At 52.3% G+C, this 24,381-nt stretch overlaps 1 protein-coding gene across 4 annotated transcripts in view; it reads left to right on the top strand.

Moving 5' to 3' along the window:
• The window catches only part of Inpp5a (inositol polyphosphate-5-phosphatase A), a 174,248-nt gene that overhangs the window by 82,376 nt on the left and 67,491 nt on the right, over window positions 1–24,381 (top strand). For all 4 annotated transcript variants that reach the window (XM_078023874.1, XM_078023871.1, XM_078023864.1 and 1 more), the window contains one exon: window positions 21,044–21,107. In XM_078023874.1, coding sequence (XP_077880000.1) covers window positions 21,044–21,107 — 64 coding nt within the window. The remainder of the gene's footprint in view (window positions 1–21,043; window positions 21,108–24,381) is intronic.

Raw genomic sequence — 24,381 nt, 5'->3', positions numbered from 1 at the left:
CTTATGCCTGGGAGACCCCTTCCCATGGACCCAGTCCCCTGCCCCATGTATACAGCCCTCTCCCCTCTTGTCCTGACAAGACTTGAGGGAAATTCAGGGATTAATGAGTTTGCTGCTGGTGTTTGATCTGAGGATGGGGAAGGCAGATGCATTTGTGTGGGGCCTGATCTGCTGTGGGCAGGGGCCCTCCCTGCCCTGGCCCCTCGCCATCTCCTCACCTGAGACAGGCCTGATGAAGTGAGAGGTGCAAGATTGGTTTTCTGAGGGCACCGGGCGCTCGGTGCTCAGCTAAATCACAGCTGTCTGTGCTGCTGGCGGGTGATGACCTGCTCTCCTGCCTCGGCACCTGCAGCCCCGTGGGACGCGATGATGTGCGGCCGGGCAGCGGCCGGGCTGCAGTGAAGGTGAAACTGTCGTATCGATCTTTTTAGCACTAAAATATGAGCCACTTTACGCCTCTCCCCGCTGCTGTGATGTGAAAAATAATAACTCGGATCCAAATTAAAAATATTGATCTCTGGAAGGTGTTGAAAGTAAATAAACACCTTCCTAAGTTTTCGGTCAGCCGAGAAATGGTATTCAGCAGTAAATGTGTCGGCTCGTCAGAGTCAGGGTTCTTGATCTGTTTTTCCTCTGAATTGATTTTTCATTATTTACTTCCTAAAAGTGTTGAAACTTGGTCCTCTGCTGTTGGATCCCAGCATTTGGGCAGATCATTTCTTTGGGGCTTATGAGGCACTCCTGATCCACTCCCTCATTGATTGATTGATTTTCAGCTCAATGAGCCTGCAGTCCCACTTTATTCAGGACTTCCATCATAATTTTTTATACATTTAGGCTTGACTCTTTTATTTCCCACTAACAGATGAGCTGACATTGAGCTATCAAACAGGGAAAACAATTGCCATGAGGTTAATTTTGTCGCAGGCCCTGTGCATCCCAAGGAGATGCGACTGGGGGGTTCCCTGACCACATCCTGGGCCTAGAGCCAGCCTACTGGGGCCCTGGGCATCTGCTTAGCAGAGGCTGAGTTCAGCATCCCTGGGAGGGGTGGTGCCTACGGGGGTCCCCCATGTCTGCCAGCACCCTGTGGCTGGACAGGCTGTGGGGCATGAGTGCTAGTTCTGTGAGCTTGGGGACAGAATGAGTATTGTGTCTTTTGGGAAGTTTTCCTTTTAAGAGGCAGCCAAGGGGCATAGCTGACCATGTGGCTCTGTGTGGCCCGTTGTGGCTGGCCAGGAGAATGCCACACACGGGCCAGGGCTGCTCAGGAATTACAGCAGAAACATTGCAATGGCCTGGCTTCTCCGTGATTTTTCCTAGGGGGTTAGACAGTCTCCTGAGGAGACATGAAAGTGTGGCTTGTTCTGCCAACACTTAAAGGCAGGGTTCCTGTTCACTGATGTCCAGAAAGGGAAGTGGCCAGGTGGCAGATTGCTCAGCTGAGTGTGGGACGAAGCAGACTGCAGAGGGAGGAGGGTAAGGCTGGTCTTTGGCTCTGCATGCCCAGCACCAGCCACTATGCAGGATGCACCCCATGCGTTGTGCTTTTGATGCTGGCCATCAAAATGTGTACCTACCTGTTGGCATCTGGCCAGCTCCACTTTGTGCCTGTGTGTGTGGAAGTGCTGTTGAGCTGCCATGTCTCTGCATGTGGTCCCCTTGTGGGGACAGGGGGGGAAGAGGCGTGGTGGCAGGGCAGACTCCCTTCACACCTTGCAGCACACTCCATGTCCTTCAAGACAGACGTCTCAGGATGGTCGTGTGGCCTCTGGGCATAAAGCACTGAGGCCTGGGGAACAGTAAGCCTCTCCGTGGTCACTCCCATCTGAATCCATGGCAGCGAGGCTTGAGAGGCTGGGATGTTCACTGACTGAGGCGGGACAGGGCAGCCAGACTGGGGGTCATGCTTGTAGGAGGGCCCCTGGCTGGGGCTGGGGCTCGGGCTCCTGGACAGAGGTGAGGGTTTTGCACAAGGGTGAGGTGGCCCTACCCAGCTGTGATGCCTGTCTGGGAGGGGCATGAGGTCTCCAGAGAGAAACCAGTTTTCTCTGACTAGACTTGGGGAGCAGGACTTGAACAGGTAGGAGTGGCAGTGACAACGGTGGCCTACGCAGCAGTGGTGTGCATCCTTTGCTCACACCCTCCATGTCACTCTTGCATTGCCTGTATCCCTCTATCCCCCAGGTGTGACACTGGGCCTATAGGATGTCCCCTGTGCCTGGTTTTGGGTAGGAGGCAGCAGGGGCCCAAACCATCCTGGGTGCCTGCTGCTGTCCTAGGCTGAGAAGGTCACTGCCAGCACAGCTCCCCTCTGAGTGCAGATGTCCGCAACGAGCAGCTGCTCTGTGCTAGGGCTGTGGTGCCCATCTCTGCCACTGGTGCCTTCCTGCCTCCAGCAGCACTTTGGGTGAGCAAGTAAGCTCAGAGAGAGGGCACACCCTCCTGGGCCCTGAGATTTGTCCAGTGACTGGGTGTTCCAGATGCCACACTCCTCACAGCGTAGACTGGGGACGCTAGGTGTTGGCTTTCTCCTCAGGAGCCTCAGCTGGCTCAGCAGTGGGCTTGGCCCTGCTCCCAAGTGTGGAGGGGAGTTGCAGTTTGTCTGTTCATCCCCAGAAATGCAGAGCCCTCCCTTGAGACCCACGTTTCTGGTGGCTGAGCAGGGTGCTGTGTGAGAATCCAGCATCCAGGCCTCCTGGCAGGGCAGCTCTGACAGAAGGGGAGGAGCAAGTCCAGGCAGGGGAGTCTGCAGTCCCTGATTTGCTGTGTTACCCTGGAAGCTACGTCCTCAGGGCTCCGTTGAGGACTGTGCTGAGGACATTGGAGTCCCATCAGAATGAGGAGGTGCTCGGGTTGCATTCTTGCAAGAATCCGGAACTAGAAAGGCTGAGAGCTGCTGTCAGGCTCAGTTCTGGGGGTCACCTGGTGAGGGACCCCAAATAACAGCTGTCTGCTTCTGGGCAGAGGCTGGTGATAGTGCTCTGTGGTGCTGGGCTCTTAGGCCCTGGAAACACACCTGCAGAACTGGGCTGGGCTCCTGTCATGTCGCACACATTCTCCACTGAGTGCCGTAGCTGACATCCTGGGGGTGAGCATTGTGCAGGCAGGAGGGCAGAGCCAGAGCACGGAGCACCAGCTGGAGGAGCTACTGTGGTGAGGCTGGAGCTGCCCGTCAAGCCAGTAGCTGATTCTCTGGTACCAGGAACCATCCCTGCTATGTGCTGTCGCTACCCAACAATGAGTCCAGGACCTTTGTGGGAAAACCTTTCTCCAAATCTGGAATCTGTCACAGAAAGCATGTGGGTTGTGACCAGCTTCAGGCTTCACATCCCCGCCTTCGTCCAGTTGCAGAGGTTCTGCTGTGAGGTGGGGTCTGAGGTGGCCAGGGGCAGTCCTCTCTGAGCGTAGCAAGGAGCACGGCTCTGCTGACCCCAGCAGCAGCCCTGTGCCTGCATTGCGTACTTTGAGCAATCATCACACCTGCCCCCTAGCCCCGCCCTCTGGGCTACTGCCCCTTCGCACACCCTGCGCTGGTGAACAGGAGTTGGTGCTTGTCCATGGTGCCCAGCCCACCTTGGGGCTTTTCTGATTGTGGTGGCGCTTGGTCTTGGCCTTCCCTTTCCCACGGGCCCCTTGCTGCTGGCACGAGGTAGCCGTGTCCATTAGATGTGAGCCTGGCTGTGGGCTGGAGGGCAGTGTGGGTGTGGACGTCCCCACCTAGTACATTCAAGCCACCTCCCCTCCAGGGCTCCCTTCCACCCCTTGTCCCATGCTCCCTGGTGGGAAATTTGTAACAGGCTTGAACCAGGCATGAGGTGGTGGCCGATCCGTCAGGTAGCAGACAGGCATGATGGAGGCCGCGTCACACAAGCCTGGGAAACAGATTTGCTCCAGGAAATGTACTGGTGAACAAACCGAAAGACTGTAGAGCTCTTAAGGGGTCCATGCTTGTTAGCGTTTTTGACAGAAAATCACTGAAGCAGTGAACATAAAAAGTAGTCCTGGGCAGCTTGCCCCGTTGCTGCTCGTCCTGGGCGGCTTGTGTTTGCTGCTTGTCCTATTCGTCTGGCTTCAAGTGACATTTCACTTCCAGAGCCCCCTGTGAGCTGCACCCTGCTCACCTAGCTGGCATTTCCCTGGGAGGTGGACGAGCCCTTGGCCCTGCTCCACCCTGAGGGTGGTTTCTGTGCTTCCCTGGCCCAGGCAGGCTTGCCATCCCACCTCCCCGGAACCTGATTCACAGAGGGAGGGTGACCTTCAGAAATGGGCAGTGCCAAGGAGCCCACTGGTCACTGTGCACGTGCCTGGAGAGTGCCTTGAATGGTTTGCTGGAGGAGGTCTCACGGCTGCCCCTCTGTCCCCTGTTCTCATGTCCTTCCTTGCAAGTCCTCCTTGCATTTACTGTGATGGTTCAGGTCACAGGATCAGCACATGCACAGGTGTGTGTTGCACCAGAGGTTCCGTTCCTGTACCATTGCTAGAGCCCTACAGCCTCCCGCACCATCTGGCAGGACACCATAAGGCACGCTGGCCAACTCCTCTGAAACTGTCCACAGCCCCAGCCCAAGGGGGAGGTGTGTCTGTCCATGCAGAGATGTCTGCCTGCTCAGGGACATGGTCAGGATGTTGTCTGTGCAGCTGGTGTGTGGCTGGCTCAGCACAACTGTGGGCACTTGAGCCGGGGTGGTGGGTGGACCTGTCAGATGTACCCTGCAGCCTCTGGTTGGCCTTTCAGTTCCATCCAGTGCCCACGTGTGTAGACATCTGGGGTAGTGGGCATTCTGTCCCCTGTGACTGGTCCTCTGCCCCCAAGGGCATGGGGCAGGGTGAATGGATTCTTACTGGGCAGTATGGTCATTATGAGCATTTTGGGATTTATACCCTTTAGACTTGCTGCCTCCTAATTTGCAATCTCAAAATCATCTTTGTATGAAGGGGATGAAAGCACCCACCCCAGAGGGAATAGCTTGTGGCCATCAGAGTTTCCCTCTTCAGTGGGGTCTCATGTGGAGGCTCCACATGTCTGCTGCAGGAAGGGATGGAGTGGTCAGGTCCAGACATCAGGGTGCCCACTGCCTTACCTCACCAGAGCTTGGGCCAGATGTCATGGTGCCCAGTGTCTCATCTCACCATAGTCCACTGCTACCAACATGTAGGGCCACCCTTAAAGTTGTAGAAATACCTGCCCGCAGGTGAACATGTTCCATGTTTCCCCTCAATTGTGTGTCTGTCCTTTTAGAAGGAGGCCTGGTTTCTCATTCTTGCAGGGAAGGTGCTGGGTCAGGTTTTGGGATTTTCTCTCACTGTGATTCTTCTTGGCTGTAAGAAAGGGTGACATGACCACCATCTTCCCGCATCACATTTATCTTCAGTCAGATGAGTGCCTGGCCTGTACTCCTGCTTTCTCCCAGATCCCGGTGGGTCCCAGGGCCTCACCTCACTGAGGCTGGACAACCCCTACCTCTGAGCTGCACTCCCTGCCTCGGCAGGGTGGTCCTGCCGCCTCAACCTCCTGTGGCTGCAGCTGGATGACAGGCCACGGCTGTTGCCCTAGGTCTTCACTTGCTCTCTGGCGGCTCGTCTGCAGGCTCATACCTAGGGGTGTTTACGTTGGCCTTCCAGAAGGGGACTTGCGTTTGGATACATTCCACATTTCCACCTGTTCTCAGTCTAGTTTCTGCCAGCTGGGGGAGAATTTATGCATAGTGATGGGGGACAAGAGGTCCTATCAGCTCTGTAGGGGACATAGGGAAAAAATGCCTACTAGAAACTTCCCTTTGCTGCAGAAAATCTGAAATTTGGACGACTAATTGGTTAGAGAACAGCCAACCAGCTATCTCATTGCCTGGCAGATGGGTCTGCGAGTGCGATGCAGAGGTAGGCATCCTTCCCTCTGGAGTGGTCAGTGCCTGGGATTGTCTAGGAAGCCCTAGGAGATGGGCCACTGGGCTTAAACATCTTTCAAACGGAAATTGTTACACCTTGCTCTTCATCTTGAAATTAATGTTTGGTTGTCAATTTTTATTGCTGGTGTAATGGATGAAGCCGGCGATTGTGGCTGTCCCTGTGGTGGGCCCAGTGTGTGCTGCACAGGCCCACTACTCCTCAGAGAGAGGAAGTGCTCATGACCCATGCTGTGCACTCAGTGTTCTGGCAGTCACCGAAGGGAGAAGCTGATTTTTTTCCCCCTTAATTTTCTTTGTATTTTAACCCCTCCCCGCCCCAACTGCTGCCCAGAAGAAAGATGTCTTACTGCTGTTTCTAGGCGGGGCCAGTGCTGGGCAGGGCAGGCTCTGTCTGTTTTGTGTATCTGAGTGCAGTAATGTAAGGACATGCTGAGCTTGTCTGTCAAATGCTGCTGTATGTGCCCAGGACAGCAGCTCCTCTCTTGTGACAGGCATTGTCCAACCCACAGCCTCTTTTGGGCTAGAGCGAGACTGTTTAATAAATGTTGGCTGTCCTTCCAGCCATCATAATTATTTAAAGGGTTTTCAGAAGAGAGAGAGAGCAAATTAAATCAAGCCATTAGTGTTGTGTCCCATCGTGGAGGTAAGTGTATTTGTAAAAACTTGGGTCTCGTTAGAGTCTCCTCCCAGTTTTCATCTATTATCACAATAATTGAGTTTGTAGCCAGAATTAAATTCATCAAATTGCGTTATCCTCTTTAGAAATTGGATAGGCACCCTGGCAGGGCAAGGCAGAAGTTAATCCGCTTTGCTAAAGCCTCCAGTGGCACCGCGCAGCAGGGCTGGGGAGCGCAGACGTCTTCCTGTCACCCCGACACCGTGTGATTTCTCCTCAATCCCCTGTGCAAATAATGACATTTGAATCGAGCATTAACAGGCTTAATTACTTTAAAATTGTCATTTTAATTTACACTGATATAGTATTGATCATACAAGCAGAGATTAAGCTGTTCAGTGGAGCGGATGATGGGGAATTAAACATTAAAGGGTCCTCGAGGGGCCACGCGCTCTGCCCGGCGCGCGCCGGAAGAGGGATGATGGTTCTCCGTAATGAACTGGCGGCATGCGGGGACATGAATCTTGGGCTCTTGGAGAAGGGGAAATAATGGGGTTTGGGACGCATTTGCAGGTTATTCATTCGCTGCCATGCGCTGGTTCTCCAGTGATTCATCCGCCTCAGCAGCGTTTATTTATCCAGCAAATTCCGGAGCTTTGACCTTTTCACTAAGTACATTGAACATAAGTTGGTGTGGAGATTTTTTGGGTGTAACTTTTATAAGTGTTTGTTAGTTTTCCTTACTTCTTATTAACATCAGTTACCCAGGTTTGCAGTTACCTCGTTTCTGTGCACGGGCCCTTGTGGTCCAGTGGGACCACCAGGTGGGCAGTGGGGGATAGGCACTGGCTGGGTGGGGCCTCCAGGTGCAGCTGCTGTAGTGTGCCTGGAGCCTGGCTTTTAAAATCCCAGGGGAAATCCCGGGCTCCGGCCACTGGCCCTATTCAGACCAGAAGGGCGGAGGCTCACTTCCGTGTGGCCCCCTTTGCCTGTCTTTAGGCCTTTGGTTTGCTGTGATCAGCACACAGAGTTGTGGCCTGGAGCTTTTCGGATACTGCTACATGGAAAACATGGAAAAGACGAGGGGATTTCTGTCTCAGAAGCAAGTGCAGCTGATGGATGCTTTGGCTAAAATTGGAGCCCATCAAATTCTTCACCCTCAAACTGGTCACTTTCCAGAGGTTGCATCATAAAAACTGAAGTGATTGATTCTGCGCTCAATAGGGAGTGATGAAATTCTTGGTCACCATCCATAATGGCTTTATCTTGAACCGTGGATAGATTCCATTCCAGTGTGACCAGGGAGAGCAAGAATGCAGGCGCTGCTCCTACAGCGAGACAGGCATGTGTGTGGGAGTCCGAGCAGGGCTTGTCATCCGGCTCTCTCCCGTGTGACTGAGAGCCCATTGCCATGGCACCGAGGCTCTGCACAACTCAGTAGCCACAGTGCTGTTGGTGGCACCTGTGCCCTATTGACCTCTGTGGCCTTCTGTAAGCACAGCTGTGTCCAGCACATGGCCTCCTGCTAGGCTACATGCTGGGAACTCACCCTTCCCCCCAGGGTCTGGGCTGGGTGGGGTGGGTGGAGGCTGAGGCATAGAAGACAGCACAGGGCTAGCAGGTGGTCCAGTGCTGTGTTCCCTGCTCTTCTGCAGAGTGTCACTGGGAGGCATGTGTACTTTGCTCTCCTCCTGCCACTTCAGCCGCATCAGAGCATCTTCTCAGGGAACTGCAGGGAGCCCCTGGCCCTGTGTCATGAGACAGGACTCCAAGGTTCAAGGAGACCCGTCAGCATACTCCTGGGCGCTGTGCCCCGCCTGTCAGGGAAGCAGCAGGGGCGCTACACTGGTGTTGTGCATATGACGTGGAGTGATGTCAGCCTGCCACCAGTGTGACAGTGATTCCTGGAGCCTGGAAGACAGGCAGCGCTTCTCTGCTGGCACAGGTGTGCCTCATAGGCAGGAGGGACTGGGTGTGGCCCAGGTGGCTTTTTTGACACATCTTGCAGCGAAATTTCCTTTCTGAGGACCTAGTAGGGTTTCAGTCCTTGAACTTTGACCTTGATTTCTGGAATAGCTTGTCCCACCACATGCTCCCTCTCCACTGATTTTCCTCTTCACTGAGTTCATACGGGCCCTTTGTCCACCCATGGAGACCTGGCTTCTGAATCAGGCAGAGCTTCACGTCCTTTAGCTCCTCGCATGGCAGACACGCGTCGGAACCAGCCTGGTGACTGATTCCATTCAGGGCTCCATCAGGCACCGGCCCCTGTGCAGGTGGGTCCATTCTCTGTCCCATCTATTTTCCGTCCCGAGCATTACTGTCATTTCATCTTCTGTCCCTGTCTGCACTGCTTGCTGTGGAGTGCCCAGGACTCTGGCCACTGCCACCCCAGCTCCTCCACATGCCATAGCTCTGCACATCCTGTTCTGGCCCTTCTTAGCTCTTTCTCCTGCTGACCCCCTGCTTCCTTCACTGGGTCTTTGGGAGTGCCACAGCAAGCCCAAGGTCACATTCCTCTTCCCAGAAGACCTTTCTGCCTCTGATGCTTTGATGTGCCCTTCCCCCCCCAGCCCCAGCCCCCCCCCCATCCTCAGGCTCTCCTACTCCATTATCTGCTGGGTCTGCTCCGTTTGTCACTTGCCTGCCAGGCCCTGACCAGTAAGCAAGGATGCTGTCAGCCTCCCACTCCAAGGTGATGGTGCAGTCTAAGGGCCCACTGGCCCTCCGGGAGGCCCTGCAGCCGTTCCCGTGTCAGAGCACGTTCGCAGCAGCAACCCGCCAGCACTGTCCTCTTCTCCTGCCTGCACCTCCCCCCCGCCTGTCCTGTGGAGACTGATGTCCCAGCATGTCTGTGTCTCTTAAAGGAGATGATAGATGCTCCTGAGGTCAGGACAGCAGTGCTGGAGTGCAGGGCACCAGCAACAGACTGCTTGACGGGCGTCCCTCGCCTTGGTCTTTGTCAGCAAGGTCTAATTTATAATAAGGCCATTAGAAGGAGGTACTGTCATGGACATCTTTCCCATAAGGGTTCTTTGTGATTTGGCCTCAGAAAAGAGGTGAAGAAGAAAGGTCTTCTTGCAGGTGGTGGGAGGCGCCAAGTGGTTCCTACCACATTTCTCCCCGTCCTGAACAGGAGCTCCCTTGTCTGCTAGGAGGGGCTCATCTTTTCTTTCTGGTTAGGGCAGTAGGCTGTGCTGTGGCCAGTTAGTGCTCTTGGTCTGTGGCCTCTCCCAGTGACCCTTAGCACCCCAAGGGGAGTCTGCCCACAGGGAATTCTGCAGCCAGCAGAGACACCCCTAGGAGTAAAGGCTAGACAGGCACTGTGCTCCAATGCGGCCGGAGAGGCTCTCTGCCAGCAGATCACGAGGAGACAGTGAATGTTGAGGTGTGTCCTTCAAACAGGGACACTTATCCTTGACAGGGTCAGAGGTAGAAAGGAGAGAATAGCACGAAAATGGGAAAGTAAAGTGAAATAAGGGAGCCTCGGGGTGTAAAATACAGCAGCTCCTGCAGCGAAAGGAGAAGCAGTGGGACGCACGAGTGGGTGTGGTCAGGCGGCAGCCCTGGGAGAGCCAGAGAGGTTGCAGAGCAATGTGGACTTCAGGGGAGTTCCACCATCCTGGCCTTCCCTCGGGTGGGGAGCCAGTCTAGGTTATGTGAAACACAAGTAGACGGCGATTTCCCAATATAATTGGAATTTAAAAGTCACTTAAGCTTTTGGTAGTGTTTTATGTTTCCTGAGCTTTTCTAGTGGTGGGAGGTATTTTGTAATCAGCTTTTGTTCTGTGTTGGCCATCTCTGAAAGGGCTCTGTACTTTAATTATCTTATGTTTATAATGCACATAACCTACTTCTGCAGAACACCCGTAAGAATAAAACTGTAATGGAAAAGCTAATGATTTTTAGAAGACAAAAGGTAAGTTGGAGCCACTTTAATGATGATGCAAACTCTCTGCATAATTTAATTGGCATGAAAGTTTATTGATTTACTTTTGTAATCATTTAGATGTGGAAAATATAGCTTCATAAATTTAATAATTAAAACTAGATATTATTTTAAGATTGATATTTTTTCCCATTATCGAAATTTTCAATTTGCAAAATATATATTATGAAAAAGTGGCATTCAGATTGTACGTGAATCTCATTTGAGAGGCAGCGCCTAGGTGAGGTCATTGAAGACTGACTTGGAGTGCCTGTATGGAATTCCACGTCCTTGCTCAGCTTCATTTTCATTACCTAGGCAAAGGAATTCTGGTTTGGGGGTGGGAGGTGGGTGGCCCCGGAATTTAGGGAGCTTGTTGCCTGCCCATCTGCAGTGGACATGAGCAGGGAGTTGTCTTGCTGCTCTGCTCCGGAGACAGATGGAAGCAGATTGATGTGCCAGGATTCCCCTCTCCAAGATCTGCCAGGGCAGCCTCTGAACAGGCCCCTGTTGGCTCCATGCTGATTAAGTCAGCCAGCCTGGGGCCCGGGGCCCTCTGCAGTGCTTATGCAGTGCCTTCTGGGTTGTCAGAGGGCTGGTCCTGGGGGCCACCCACCCTGCCCAGGCCAGGTGCCTGGTGGAGCGGGCCCCACCATCCCTATGAGTGTCCGTTGCCCATCCACTTGGGCAGCAAGGCACCATGTGTGGTTCTCTAGGGCTTGGGCAGGGGCTGTGCCACCACTGTGACATGTGTGAAGTGGTCAGTCTCTTTGGATTGCCTGGGCGGGGCCACACAGTGAGCCCTGGGGCCCCGTTTCATCCCTGTGCCCTTAACCTGACAGTCACACTGTGCACCTGGGGTCACCCCTTCTACTGTCTCTAGGATGCTACCTGCTCTTGGTTCCTGATCCTCCCCTGCTATTCCTCATTCCCCCAGACACTCTTCCCCTTCCTGACTTGTCCCTCCTGTCTACCCTTATCACCTGTCTGCTCCTTATCCCCCTGAGCACTCTGTTTCCTCTATTTCCTCTTGTCCTCTCTAACCTCCTCTGGCCCCCACTGATGGCTCCTTGTCCCTTGGCTGCTCCTTTTCTCTTGAAACATTCTTTGTCTCATCAACTGTCTTCTGTCTCCCTGACCACTCCTCGTCCCCCTTTTGCCCCTTGTTTCCACTGACGGGTAGCTTCTTCTCTGTCTACTTCAAGCACCTCTCTACTGATGGCCAGGTCTAGACCCTTGCCCTGTCCTTTTCTCTGGCTCCAGCCCCTCTGTAAACTCATCATTCCATGGTTCTGAGGACTGTCCAGGCCTCTGACCTGACCTCTTGACCTGTGCATCCAGCCACCTTGGAAGCTCCCTGTGGTGTCTTGGGTGTTTGGCCCCAGCTCTTCTGGGCTGGATGCCTATTTGAGCTCCCTCCATCCTGAGCATGGCGGTGCCCACTTGGTTTCCTGAGTCCTTCCTCACTCATGTGCCTCTGCCAGCTTGGGCTCTGTTGCCACCGATGTGTCTGAGATGCCTGAGACTGTGAATGTGGTGGGGCCCGAGGGATTGTGCTTCCACAGGGAAGGGCATGGCCTTGGCACACTAGTTGTGGCCTTCTCTATAGGGGTTCTGCAGCTTTGGTTGAGGCACCTGTGGGACTGCAGTTCTTCCTGACAGCTGGATCTCAGGGCCCGTTAGGAGGACCACCTGGCGGTGCTCTGGCTGTGCTCCTGCCACGTTCACGCGGCAGGGAGGATGTCAACAGGCGTGTGTGAGGTATTGAGTGGCTGCTGTGAACACTGCTTACCCTTGCTGTCAGGACGACTCGTGCTTTGCCCTGGCAGACAGGCCCTGCCCTTCCTGGGCTACTTAATTGGGGACACAACAACCAGGAGCTGTGACAGGGTTCAGCACCCCGTGTACACATGCCAGCTCCCATGGTGCACGCTTTATAAAATGCTCTTTAATTCAGGGACGGAATATCATTAACTTTGTAAGTGGATGAATACAGTGGACAACCAATTTAATTAACTGCTCATGTCGGCCGTTGGACGGGAGGTGGAATGAGATTACGTGTGCATCTGGTAGGCTGGCGGCCAGGCTGGGACTGGCTGGGTGCTGAGGGTCAGGCAGGGGCCTGCCCTGTGCCGTCATCTCCTGTCCATCCTGGGAGCTGGACTGGGAAGGGCAGTGCTGTGAGTGTGTCTGCCTTCCCTCTGTAGTGGTGACTGGCTTCTGGAGGGGCACCTTGTGAGTGGGGCTTGCTGCATTCAGCTCTGGGTGGCACTGGGGAATGAATGGAAAGTTACATGGCCTCCTCCTGGCCGTCGACAAGCTTGTGACACAGGGAAAAGCCCACGAAGCTCTGTCGATTTACGTAGAAGCTTTGTTTAATTTATTATTGGTTGTAATCTATTGAATGTAATAGTAACTTTGCTTTGATTTATTACTAGATGTGTTAAGGGGCTTACATTGGTGATACAGTGAAGAAAGTTGCGTTTTTTGATCTCCTCAGCTTCAGAAGCACTGTGAAGCTACGTCAGGTTGTGTTTTGGAGCTAAGTGAGCCGGTGTGCGTGCTGGCCATAGCTGCTTAGCCAGCCGTTCTCGGAGTTTAGTGCAGTTGCTTTCGTGAGCTGAGCACTGTGCTGGGGGATCATGGCCTGTTCCTGCCCCATAGGAACTCCGTCCCCTGTGAGGAGACAGAGTAGAGCACACAGGCAGCTCCAGTGGGCAGCACCTTGAAGGTGGGCCAGGCCTGCCGGAGTCTCTGCAGGGAGCACTCAGGGAAGGCTGCTTGGAAGAGCCAGATTTCGTGAGGACCTGGGGCAGCAGGGGGCTCACGTGATAAGCCTATAAGAAGGGAGGGGAAAAACACATCACTGCTTCAGTGCAGAAGAATTTGTTCTACTCCGGGGCGTAGTAACCAGTGTGGCTGGAGCTTTATGAGCTGGGAGGTGTGGGAACCTCTGCTAGCCACTGGGGACTGGAGCGTTAGAGCAGTGGCAGGAGCAGATACATATTTGTAAAAGCCTGTCCTGGATTCTAGGCAGAGAAGAGATCTGGGGGCAATAGCAGTAGAAGAAGCAGGTTCCATTTGGGAAATGGCAGTGGCCTGATCTGGCTTTGGAGAGAATGGAAGTTGGAGATGAGTAGCTGTGTGTAGTTCATAGAATGTGCAGTGGGTGTTTGGGGGAGAGGCATGTTGGTGGGATGATGCTGGAGGAACTGGAGAGATCTGTGGTTTTCTGTGGGAACAGGAAAGGAGTGAGAGCTGGCAGACGACCTGAGTTGGGGAGGACTAGACTTAGGAGAGATCAAGGTGGGGACTGTGCAGCTGCCTGGACCAGTGATGCTGGAGTTGGAGGAAACACTAGCACAGTGCATGTGAGAGCTCCAGAGGGAGGGAAGGAGGAGGGAAGAAGCTTCTTGGGGTGCACTCCCTGGATAGTGTAATGGTATCACTTGGAGAGAAGAAAGAAGAGGTCCTTTGCTGTTGAGAAGCCTCACGACCCTGACCAGCCAATGTCCAGGAGTATTCTCTGGCCCTCTGTGGCTTCACAGCATTAGTTAGCCCTATTCTGTCTTTGCACACGCTCCCCATTGCCTCAACCTTGTGCTGACATGATGCCCAGGGCTTAGGCCATAGGCCTGGACCTAAACTTGTCCCCCAGCATCCTCACGGTTTCAGGTATCAACCTTTAAAGACAGCTCAGAAATGTCCACTTTTACCCACACATTGTCCTTGAACTCCAGACTCCAGTCCAACTGTCTGGGTTGGATTGGTGCCCATGGGAATCTCAGCCTAACAGTTCTGTCCCAGGCTCCTCGTTCCCCACAACCTTGCTTCTCCTGAAGTTTCTTCCAGCTCTGAAAATGGCAGCTCCTCCCCAGCTCCTCTGACCAGAGCACAGGAGCATTTTGGCTCCCTTTCTTGCACACCCTACTCAGTTTATGAGCAAACTGTGTTCAGATATATTCTCACCCCAGCCCCTTCTTGCAGACGCGGCAGGCGTCCTGGTCCTAGTTCTTGCTGCCCCTCTGGATGCATGAGTGCCCCCCCACCCCCTCACAGCTCTCTCAGTGTGGAGGTGACCCTTCAGCAGAGAGCCAGCATTCCCCTGCAGTGCCTCGGGACAAAAGAGCCAAAGGGAGAGGAAGGCTAAGGATGACAAAGAGGGACGACTGAGGCAGACAGTCCTCGCAGGCTCAGAGGACCTGAGGTGGCTAGAACTAGAGGGCAGCTTCATGGCACTGAAGAGGAGGTCAGCACACAGTCAGTAGCGTTCCTGTCCAGTAGCAGCAACAGCTGAAAATGCTTGTTTTTGAAAGGTACATTCTGTAATAGCCATGGAAACTAAAAGATACCTAAGATTAAATCTAATAAAAGGTTAGAAAACCTTTATGGAGAAAATTGTTAATGTTTATTAGAAGCCATTTTAAAAGATTTCAGTGTGGATGAAGACGGAGGGTGTTATAACAGCAAGGACCCAGAGACATAGGCACCAGCTCCAGCCAGTCTGTGAGGCTGTTCATGGTGCTCACACCAGCCGCCACACCTTGGGTTCCACCTGCAGATGAGAGCCATAGAGAAAAGCCAGTGAGGGACCACCTACCAGTCGCCACGACTACCTAGCGGGTGGAGTTGGAGGAAGGAAGTCTTCAGATGAGACAGAGGCAAAAACCACAAGAAGTGTATTGATTGATTGACTTCAGGAGCAAAAGCTTCCATCAGTGAAAGGTACCATAAGAATACTCGTGAGGCAAAGGCTTCGAGGAGTTTTTGTAATTCAGATTACAAAAAATTCAGATTATTGTTTTTGAAAGGTACATTCTATAATAGCCATTGTCAGATAATAGACAATCCAAGGTTATATTTAAATGTTAAGAAACATGTTTGTTGAGGAAAAGAGGAGTTGAGATGCTATGCACCTGCACCTAGAACAGAACAGCCAGAGTGTGGGTGGGGGGTATTTGTAGTGTGTGTGTGTGTTGAGGGGAGGGTCAGATGGGTTGACCAAGGACAGGACAGTCCCTTCCAACAGGGTGCTAAAGAAACTGGATGCCCAAGTGCAAAGGAGGGTGTTGGGTTCTTGTACAACACACCATAAAGTTGGGAGGGATAAGGGACCTCAGGGCTGCACCCAACATCACAAAATTGCTAGAAGAGAACAGGACTTTCACAGCATTGGATTGTGCACAGAGAAATGGCTAAGCAGGTAATCACTTATGTGTATTTTACCACAATAAAAAAATCCTAGACAAAAGGAGGGTAAAATGGTACCTTCTAAAATGGTAGAGCACATGCCTATCATGTACGAGGCCCTGAGTTCCTCCCCAGAACTACAAAAGAAAAAAATAAATTTTCAACTATGTTAGTATAATGAAAATGCAAAATAAAGAATGAGGCATAATTTTGTTACTTCTCCAGTAGCAAAAATTATAAAGCATTTGGCCCATGGGAGGGTCCCTGGCCCTCTGCTGTAGTTCCTCTACCAGCCCTGCCCTGGCTGGCTTCCTGGGAGCTCACTGTGGTCATCTCTGCGGTGCTGTTGGTAGTCAGCTGATAGTTCACAGGGACCTGGCTGTTGGTCCATGGCCCTCTTGCTACTCGGGGTCACACAGATTTTGGGTGGTTTTAGTATCTGAGAGGAAGAGGTCCTCCTGTTCACTCCTCACTGCTGAGTGTTTCAATTTGAGCGAATGAGTTTGCTGTTTCCTGGAAGAGCAAGCCTCCTGTAGAAGGCCCCAGGTTAGCACAATGCTTTCTTGCTAACCTCAGGGTGGGATACATTGGTGCAGGTTACTGACCGTCTGATGTGCTGCTGGTCAGCAGTGATGGGGGTGCAGCTCATGTGCAGCTTTACATCCTCCCTCGCCCCGCAGCCTGCAGCCAGAGCTTGGGCCCACATTCCTCACTGCCTCCTGCTGCGCAGCGTTTGTTCCTAAGTCCTGTTCTGCCCAGGCGTGAGCAGGGGTCTGCCGCAGCAGTTCTGGCTCTGTGTTTGCCAAGTGGGCCTCCTGCTGTCAAGCTCGGCTTCCAGAGCTAGAGAGTGCCATGTATGAGCCTTGCCACATCGCTGTGCTCTGACTGAGGTCAGAGACGTGTCTGGGTGGCCTTGCAGACGCTGCATCTCAGCCAGGAGCCCCACGTTGCTGCTGAGTGCCCTGAGAAGCCTGCTTCGCCCCAAGGAAGTGGCTGCTCAATGTGAGGGGCAGTGCCTGCCATGTGCCAGCTGAGCAGGGAGTCTGGCCCTGAGTGGACAGCCACCAGCCTGCTCCTCAGCACTGTGGGGAGCTCTGGCTCCTGTCACTGCCTCCAGGGACAACAGGGCCCCTGCCCTGCACCTGCAGTTATGGCAGAGCCAGCAGCAGCTGTATGGCTTCTCACTGGTGGAAAACTAAGCCCTCTTGACCATCAGGTTTATCAGTGTGTAAGAAGTGATTCAGGTTTTCTTCGCCAAACAGGCCGTGACAGGAGTCTGTCTACCTGGGCCATGGTCAGGGCCCAGGGTGCTGGCACTTCCTTCTGGCAGGCCCAAATCACCGTCACACAGACACCCAGTCCCTGGGCCCCTGTTCATATGGACAGAGTGGGTGGACACAGGGAAGTTGGGTTGAACTTTAGTCACTCACTGACTGTGAATTAGTTTCTGTGTCTAAACTGGCAATGTTTTTCCATTTATCTATGGTGAACTTTATGGAGTGACATCAGCTTTAGTCACATGGTAAGAGGTGTGTGACTGACTGTGTGGCCTTTCTCTCACCTCTTCAGTTCCTCCATCTCAAAAACAGCTCTGGAGAGTGGACACTCTGTTCACCTTGGGCATGGTCTTGGCACTTTCTTCCCTGGGTCCTGGAGGAGCATGGTCACTCTCGCATACCAACTTTGCTAAAGAAAGCCACTAAAAGCTGCTGCTCTCGGGGCCTGCAGTGAAGGGGACTCCTTCCCTGTGAGGATGCTCACCGGGGTGCCTGCAGGGTGCCTGCTGGCTGGAGAACATGCTGCACCCGGTCCGCCAGCTCAGGACCTGTCGGCAGCATGCCATGAGGCAGGCCCTGGAGCCAGGGATGTGGAAACACGCAGGGTCACAGTCACTTCACGGGCCAGGCCTGGGGTCTAGTGTAGGGCCCCACGCACAACCTCCCGACCTCTAGCTTGTGCACTGTGTTGGACCAGCTGCTAGAGGAGGTGCTCTGGAACAGTGTAGGCCCACCCACAGGTCACCAGAGGCACCTCTCAGGGCTTCCTTCACTCTGGCTCCAGGACAGAAGATTTTGAAAATCTGTGGGCCCAAGTGGCTTGCAGTTGGTTGATGGCTAGGATGTGGGGCTGGGGCACTCCTGCCTTCCTCGGGCAGTGTGTGTACACGTGTGTGTACACAGGAGCTCACATCCTGCCCCAGCCCTCCCCAGCTGGAGCAGGATGTACACTGCGGCTCAGCTGTGGCTGGTCCCCTCTCCTAGGTCTCAACAAACACTGCATGGCAGTCCAAGCAGCCCCTGGCGTCCAGGGCCTTGGGGGCCGGAGAAGAGCCCTATTGTGCACCTCAGAGTATGTTCTGTTCCATAGAGGAGCTAGCTGCTGTGTCCAAGAGTTTCACGTTGTTCTCTGGTGAGGTGTCCTCTGACCTAAACTCAGTCCATCTTTCTGACCCTAGAGGCAAGTGCCTTAGTGGATCTGCTGGTCTCTGACCACAGTGCACAGGAGCCTGGCTGCTACTATATGAATGGAGACAGAGGCAGACACGGGCCAGTGGAAGCTCTGGATTCTTCCAGAGACAGAGGTGATGTGAAGAGCAGGGGACTGGGAAGGAAGATGGGCTGTGGGGTGTGGGTAGAGATGGAAAGAGTGGATGGTGTCCACAGGACTCATAAGAGACTGGACGCCAGGCTCCATGGCGTGCGGCTGAGTGGGTGGGAGGGTGGAACCTGGGGAGCATGATCAAGAGGAGATTTGGGGAGAGGCAGAGGACATAGGTGGTGTGCAGAGAGCCAAGGGTCTGACACTGGGTTTGGCCATCTTGGACCCAGGACAGCAGGTGGCAGTCCACACACATACACAGAGCAACAGAAGCCGGGCACAGCCTCCCGGAGGAGTGGCTTGCACCACATCAGAGACCAGGGTGCCTGCCTGTGAGGACTAGATTGGGGTCTCCTGCATTAGTGACCATGAATTTCAGGTGTCTGACAGCTAGAAAAGAACTTTTAAAACCAAATGGTGTTCCACAAGAATCTGAGTTTTGCAGATTGGAGTTTCTACTCACGGACTGTCGGTCTCGTCCTAAAAAGCAGAGGTCAGCGAGGACCTATCTGTATTTCGATCAGGGGCCTCACCAGGGCCTCACCATGCTCACCTGCCCCCCGGCTCTGCAGGGGCACAGTCTGGCAAGTGCAGTGCAGACCTGACCCTGGACGGAGAATGACGTGGCATTTTTCGAGGCAAGAGTTGACTGATTCTAATACTTTTTGTTCATAATTGTTAAAACAAGTTTATTTTCCATCTAAATTTTACGTGGTGGTACATTTCACCTTTGTCTACATTGTTAAATATTTGTTTATGTGGAACCAGATCAGAGGATTGTGGAAAGGTAACTGTCTGTCTCCTTGAACATGCACCTCCTTTGGAAGTGCTGGGACCACGAATGCAGGGTTTTGGAAGGAGGCTTGCTCTGTGTGCTGCTTGTGAGTTGCCTCTGAGGAGCTGCCATGGGTCCAGGGTGGGATTTTATGGCTGAGGACTATGGGATTTGAAAAGATTTTCTGTATGTTGTTAGATTGCCTTTTTAATAAAAGTTGTCAAGGAGGTAGCGCTGAGGCTGGCTCTGGTGTTTCAGGGAGGCCAGGTGCAGGGAGTGCTGGGCTTTACATCTCTCTGTGCACAGTCACCTGGGGAGCCTGTGCTCCTGGCCTGCTGTGCTGCTCTTAGCTGGGCCTGCCAAGCACAGCCTCCTTGGCTCCTTGTGCAGTGGACACCATACCAGTGGGCTGCAGAGCCATCCAGGGGCCAAAAGGATGTGAGACACTGGCAGGGACCAGGCCAGTGTCACCACATCCCATCCTCCCTTAAAAAGTTCAGAACATGCCCCACCCTGGTCGCTTTACTTCCCACCTGGCTGCCCCCAGCGCTGGGTGGCTTCAGTCGCCTCCCATGTCACAGGGCAGCCCCTGCAGTCTTTGTCCACAGTCACACCCAAGCCAGCTGTGTAAGGCAGCCCACGTCCACAGAGCTGCAGGGCTCAAGTGTGTGGAGGGCTGTGGAAGACACTTGGGGCAAGGGGGAAACTGATTGGGCTTTGATGTCAGGTGGCATGTGGATGCCACTGTCGATTTCTGCAGTGAGTGGTACTGTCACGGTCATGGAGGAGAGAGCTCTTGTCAGAGTCCCACACTCTGAGTGGGAGTGAAGTACCATGGGGCCTTTCACTGTTCAGCCAGAAGCAAAGCCCCAGGCATGTGCATGTGTGTGAGGACATACTGCATCCTTGGCCTGCACATTCCCTAATCTGAGGACTGGACTCAAACAAAGTTGAGTTAGAACCAACTCTTCTCCCACATAGAAGGCCCTGTGTGGTCTGGCCATGGTCAGGTTCCCCTGACCAGCATCCTTGTGCCCCATCTTATTAGCTCAGCCCTCTGTGGACTTCTTGTGTCTTTTGGTAGGGTTGAGGGGTCCACAAAAGTAAGCCTTGTTTGTTGAGTTTATAAAAGCAAAATTTAATTGTAAAGGACAAGCCAGTGAGTTCTGACGAATGTGTGCAGTTTTGTAACCACCACTGCAGCCAGTGGTAGAGGTTCCCCAGGGCTCTTGTCAGGATTGATGAATTTAGCAAAAGAAAAATATGTTTATGTACATACATACATGCATGTGTGTAAATATACATGTATGAACATGCATACACTGTATATAGACATGTATATGTAAAAACAGCAAGCTAAAGTTGAATTTCAGATCAATAGCAGGTAACTTAGCACAGTGTGCTGTTTCATGGCCAGCCTTGCCCTGTGGGTCTCTCTGCCCAGAACGCAGAATGCCGTGGGGCATGCAGCAGGCATCTGTGATTGCTTATTCAATCCACAGATGGGGCATGTCTGATGGTTGTTGAGCATGGAGTTGCAGGCCAGTCCTGAGGAATGAAGAGGTGAGAGGGAGACAGGGGCTAGACAGATAGAGGCCAGTGCCCAGTGGGTGGGTGTGCAGAGCCCACACCACGTAGGGACAGCTAGCCAGCCAGGGTTGGAGCTAAGGGTCAGCACTTGGAGACGCCCAGCCCAGCCCAGCCCAGCCCTGGCCCCGATCTCCTAGTTTAGTTGTGCACCCAAGCCTGGAGGTGGGTTGGGTACTGGCAGGCCCTCAGGGCAAGCCTGTGTGGCAGTGGCCACAATTAAGTCAGAGGTAGTTAACCTGCTGTGGCTTAGGTGCCACTGCTCCCCACCCCTGGGGTTCTGGATCAAGCTGAGGACCCTGCACATGCCAGGCAAGTACTCTGCTCCTGAGGTAAACCCCAGCTCCTAGGAATGCCTTCACTCATTGCTCAGAGCCTCATTGAGGCTGGGAATGCTCCCAGCACAGCCTCTGATCTGGTCTTTCTTTTTCCTCTTATAGGCACTAGGAAGCTTTTATTTTCTTCATGAATCCTTAAAAAACATCTACCAGTTTGACTTTAAAGGTAAGAGTCCATTCTGACTTCTGTTGCCTTCTCTGGGTCCCCTCTGCCTGTGTCCTTGTGAGAGGGCCTGTGTGGTCTGGGTTTGGTGTACCATGTAAGCTCCTGGCCGTCCAGCTCATCTGGTCCTGGGCTGCTTCCCCAGCCACCTCTTCTGCTCTGGCTGAGGCCCTGGCTGGGGACCTGGCTTTCCCACAGGAGTCGCAAGGAGAAGGAAATAGTGTTCCTGTTGAATGTGAGAAAATGAAGCAGAATAAGAGGATCGTGTCCATCAGAAGCAGAAATGGGCAGGAGAATGTGGTTGTGGCCGTGGAGAATGCTGCCCTCGTTTCAAGACCAGCATCTGTACCTGCACTCTGAGATGCTCCTGATGAAATGCCTGCCACCCTTGTCCTTCCTGAGGCAGAAGGGAGATTTCAGTGTGGGCCCACCAGATAAGGGATATCCATGTCACCGTCACGCAATTTCTCTGTTCCTGTTGCACATAAACCATCCTGAGCTCCGTGCAGGTCTGGAGTCAGGCACATCACCCTGAGATGTCATTAAGGTTGTGCTAGCCATGACAACAGCTCATTCTGTCCATGGATTTAGGTGGTGATTTCTGCTTCTCCCCACCAGGCAGGGCCCTGTGCGAGTTCGGGGAGCATTCCTCTGCATTGCTTGAGCTGCAGTCCTTCACTGTCAACAACGGGAAGCTTTGTCACTGCTTGCCGTCGGTAGCTTTTCAGATACTTTTAAATATCAGCACCTGGTGCTCCCATGAGGCGCGTGGTTGGAGAGGGAGCTCTTGGGCCTTTGCCTGTGGCCCTGTAGGCACCATGTCCTCAATGGCAGATGTTCAGACATAGTGTGTCCTGGGTGAAGCTGAGGGCAGATGGGGGTAGCTCCTGAGAAGGTTGTATGTCAAGCCTAAAGGGATCTCACACCTGTACAACTTTCTTTTCTTCTTTGTTTTTTTCCCCCAAAGGACTCTCTATACGTATTTTACTACTAAATGAAGTCAGTCAGACTAACTTACAGTTTGTTCAGAACTGTAGCCTTAGACTGGTGTGTCACTTGAGCAAAGCCTTCCTGAGGGCTTCCACGTTGTTGGAAGGGCATAAATGAGGTAAGACAGTGGACACGTCCTCAGGTGCTTGTGTGATTCCAGGATGGTGTTAGTAGTGCAGATGCTCACAGTGGCAGCCCAGCAGCCGTTGTGACCGACCTGTCAGTGTCACCTGGCATGTGTCTTATGGGGTCACAGGCTGGGGTGAGCATGGCTGCCCCCTGCTCCTCATATCTCTTGTTCTTCTGGCTTTGAGTTACGGTAGAACAATTTAGAATTTGTAAAAAGTTTGAATAAACTTTTAAAAGTAATAGCCTGAATTAAAAAAATAAGGACCTAGTTGAAATTTAAGGCGTACCCAAAGATACAGAAATGAGGTTGTCTGGACTCCAGTTCTGACCAACATGTGAGCAGTTTGAAAGGCCCGGCTCCTATTCTCAGAGGAAGCTAAACAAACTTCATATAGACAGCCCTTCCCAGATCCACCAGGGGCTGAGAGAACAGGGACATCCTGTGCCCAGGACACACACACACACAGGCACAGGGTCATGGCTTCTGAGGAGCAGGAACGGCCCCTGGAGTCTGCGCTGTGGGAACTAAGGCTGAGCGTGGACTAGGGTGGGGATAAAACTCCCGGGACCACACATTGTGGGTTCTACCACCAGGAGCCCTGCCCTCCACATTCTCATGGTCAAGACCAGGAGGCTCTCTTCTTCTGCACAAGGTCTGCCCTCAAGAGGACTGTGTCACTCGGTCCAATCTGCTGCGAATATCTGTTATAAGAAATGTGTACTGCTTATGAAGGAGATCAGTGGTTTTTGAAAGTGAACTTAAGCTAGACACAGTGGTTTATGGCTGTGATCCCTGCAACTCAAGAGGCTGAGGATTGCAAGTTAAAAGCCAACTTTAGTAAGTGAGGGTTAAGGTCCTATGCAACTTAACAAGACCCTCTCTCAAAATAATTCTTTAAAAAAGCTGAGGATGTGACTCAGTGGTAAAGTGCCCCTGGTACCCAAAAAAAAGAAAGTGAACTTTTATTTAAAAGAATGGAACCATATAAAATGCTCAATAAAAACCACAGAAGACAGAAGGAGTAGGAGACAAAATGAAACCAAGTATAGAGGCATGAAGAAAAAAGTTACAAATATGGTAGACGTTACTCACTTTAAATGTGAAGGGTCTAAAGGAGATTGTCAGAGGATAAAAGCACCCAGTTGTGTGTTGTATATTAGAAACCCACGTAAGATATAAAGACAAAGATTAAAAGCAAAGAAATAGAGAAAGATACACCATGTTGTTTTAGTCAGCTTTTTCATTGCTGTGACCAAAAGACCTGGCAAGAATAATGTGGAGAGGAAGAGTTCATTTTGGCTCACAGTTTCAGAGGTTCAGTCTGTAGATGATGGACTCTATAGCTCTGGGTCCAAGGTGAGGGAGAATATCATGGCCCGAGGGCATGGGGGAGAAAAGCACCTCAAGACATGGAAAACAGGACACAGAGGGAGCTCCGCTCACCAGGGACAAAATATAAACCCCAAAGGTACAACCCAGTGACCCACTTCCTGCAGCCACACCCTGCCTGCAAACAGTTACCACTCAGTTAATCCCTATCAATGAGTTAACCCACTAATATAACTTAATACAACTTTCATAATCTAATAATTTTACCTCTGAAAGTTCTTTCATTGTCTCACACATGAACTTATGGGGGATACCACATATCCAAACCTTAACAATTCAGCCTATGACCTCCAAAAGCTCATGCCCATCTCACAATGCAAAATACACTTAGTCCATTTTCAAGAGTTCCAACAGTCTTAACAGTTTTAGCATTGCCCAAAAGTCCTAAGTCCATAAATATCTGACACTCCAGGAAAACTCTTGGGTGCTTTCTCCTGTAAAGATTAAAAAACAAGTTTCATATATTCAGCATATAATAGCACAAAATAAACATTTCTATTCTAGTAGGGGAAAATAGGGGCATAAAAAGAAGAGATGGGACGAAAGCAAGACCAAAATCTAGCTGGGCAAACAAAAACTATTGTGGCACACCCAGCATCTGGGCTACACAGAATACTGATATTCTCTCCACGATGCTTTTGTACACCTCTTCCCTCTGGCCTCTCTGGTTACAGCTGGACTCTCTCTTGGCCTGTTTCTGCTCAGAGCTGCAGCTTTCCTTAGCAGATCTCCTGTATTACTGGCATCTCTTAATCTCAGGGTTCTCAC

The sequence above is a fragment of the Ictidomys tridecemlineatus genome, chromosome 1, assembly GCF_052094955.1.
Source record: "Ictidomys tridecemlineatus isolate mIctTri1 chromosome 1, mIctTri1.hap1, whole genome shotgun sequence".
NCBI classification, from domain to species: domain Eukaryota; kingdom Metazoa; phylum Chordata; class Mammalia; order Rodentia; family Sciuridae; genus Ictidomys; species Ictidomys tridecemlineatus.
The sequence above is the reverse complement of the archived record's forward strand: the minus strand, read 5'-3'. Positions and strand labels throughout refer to the sequence as shown.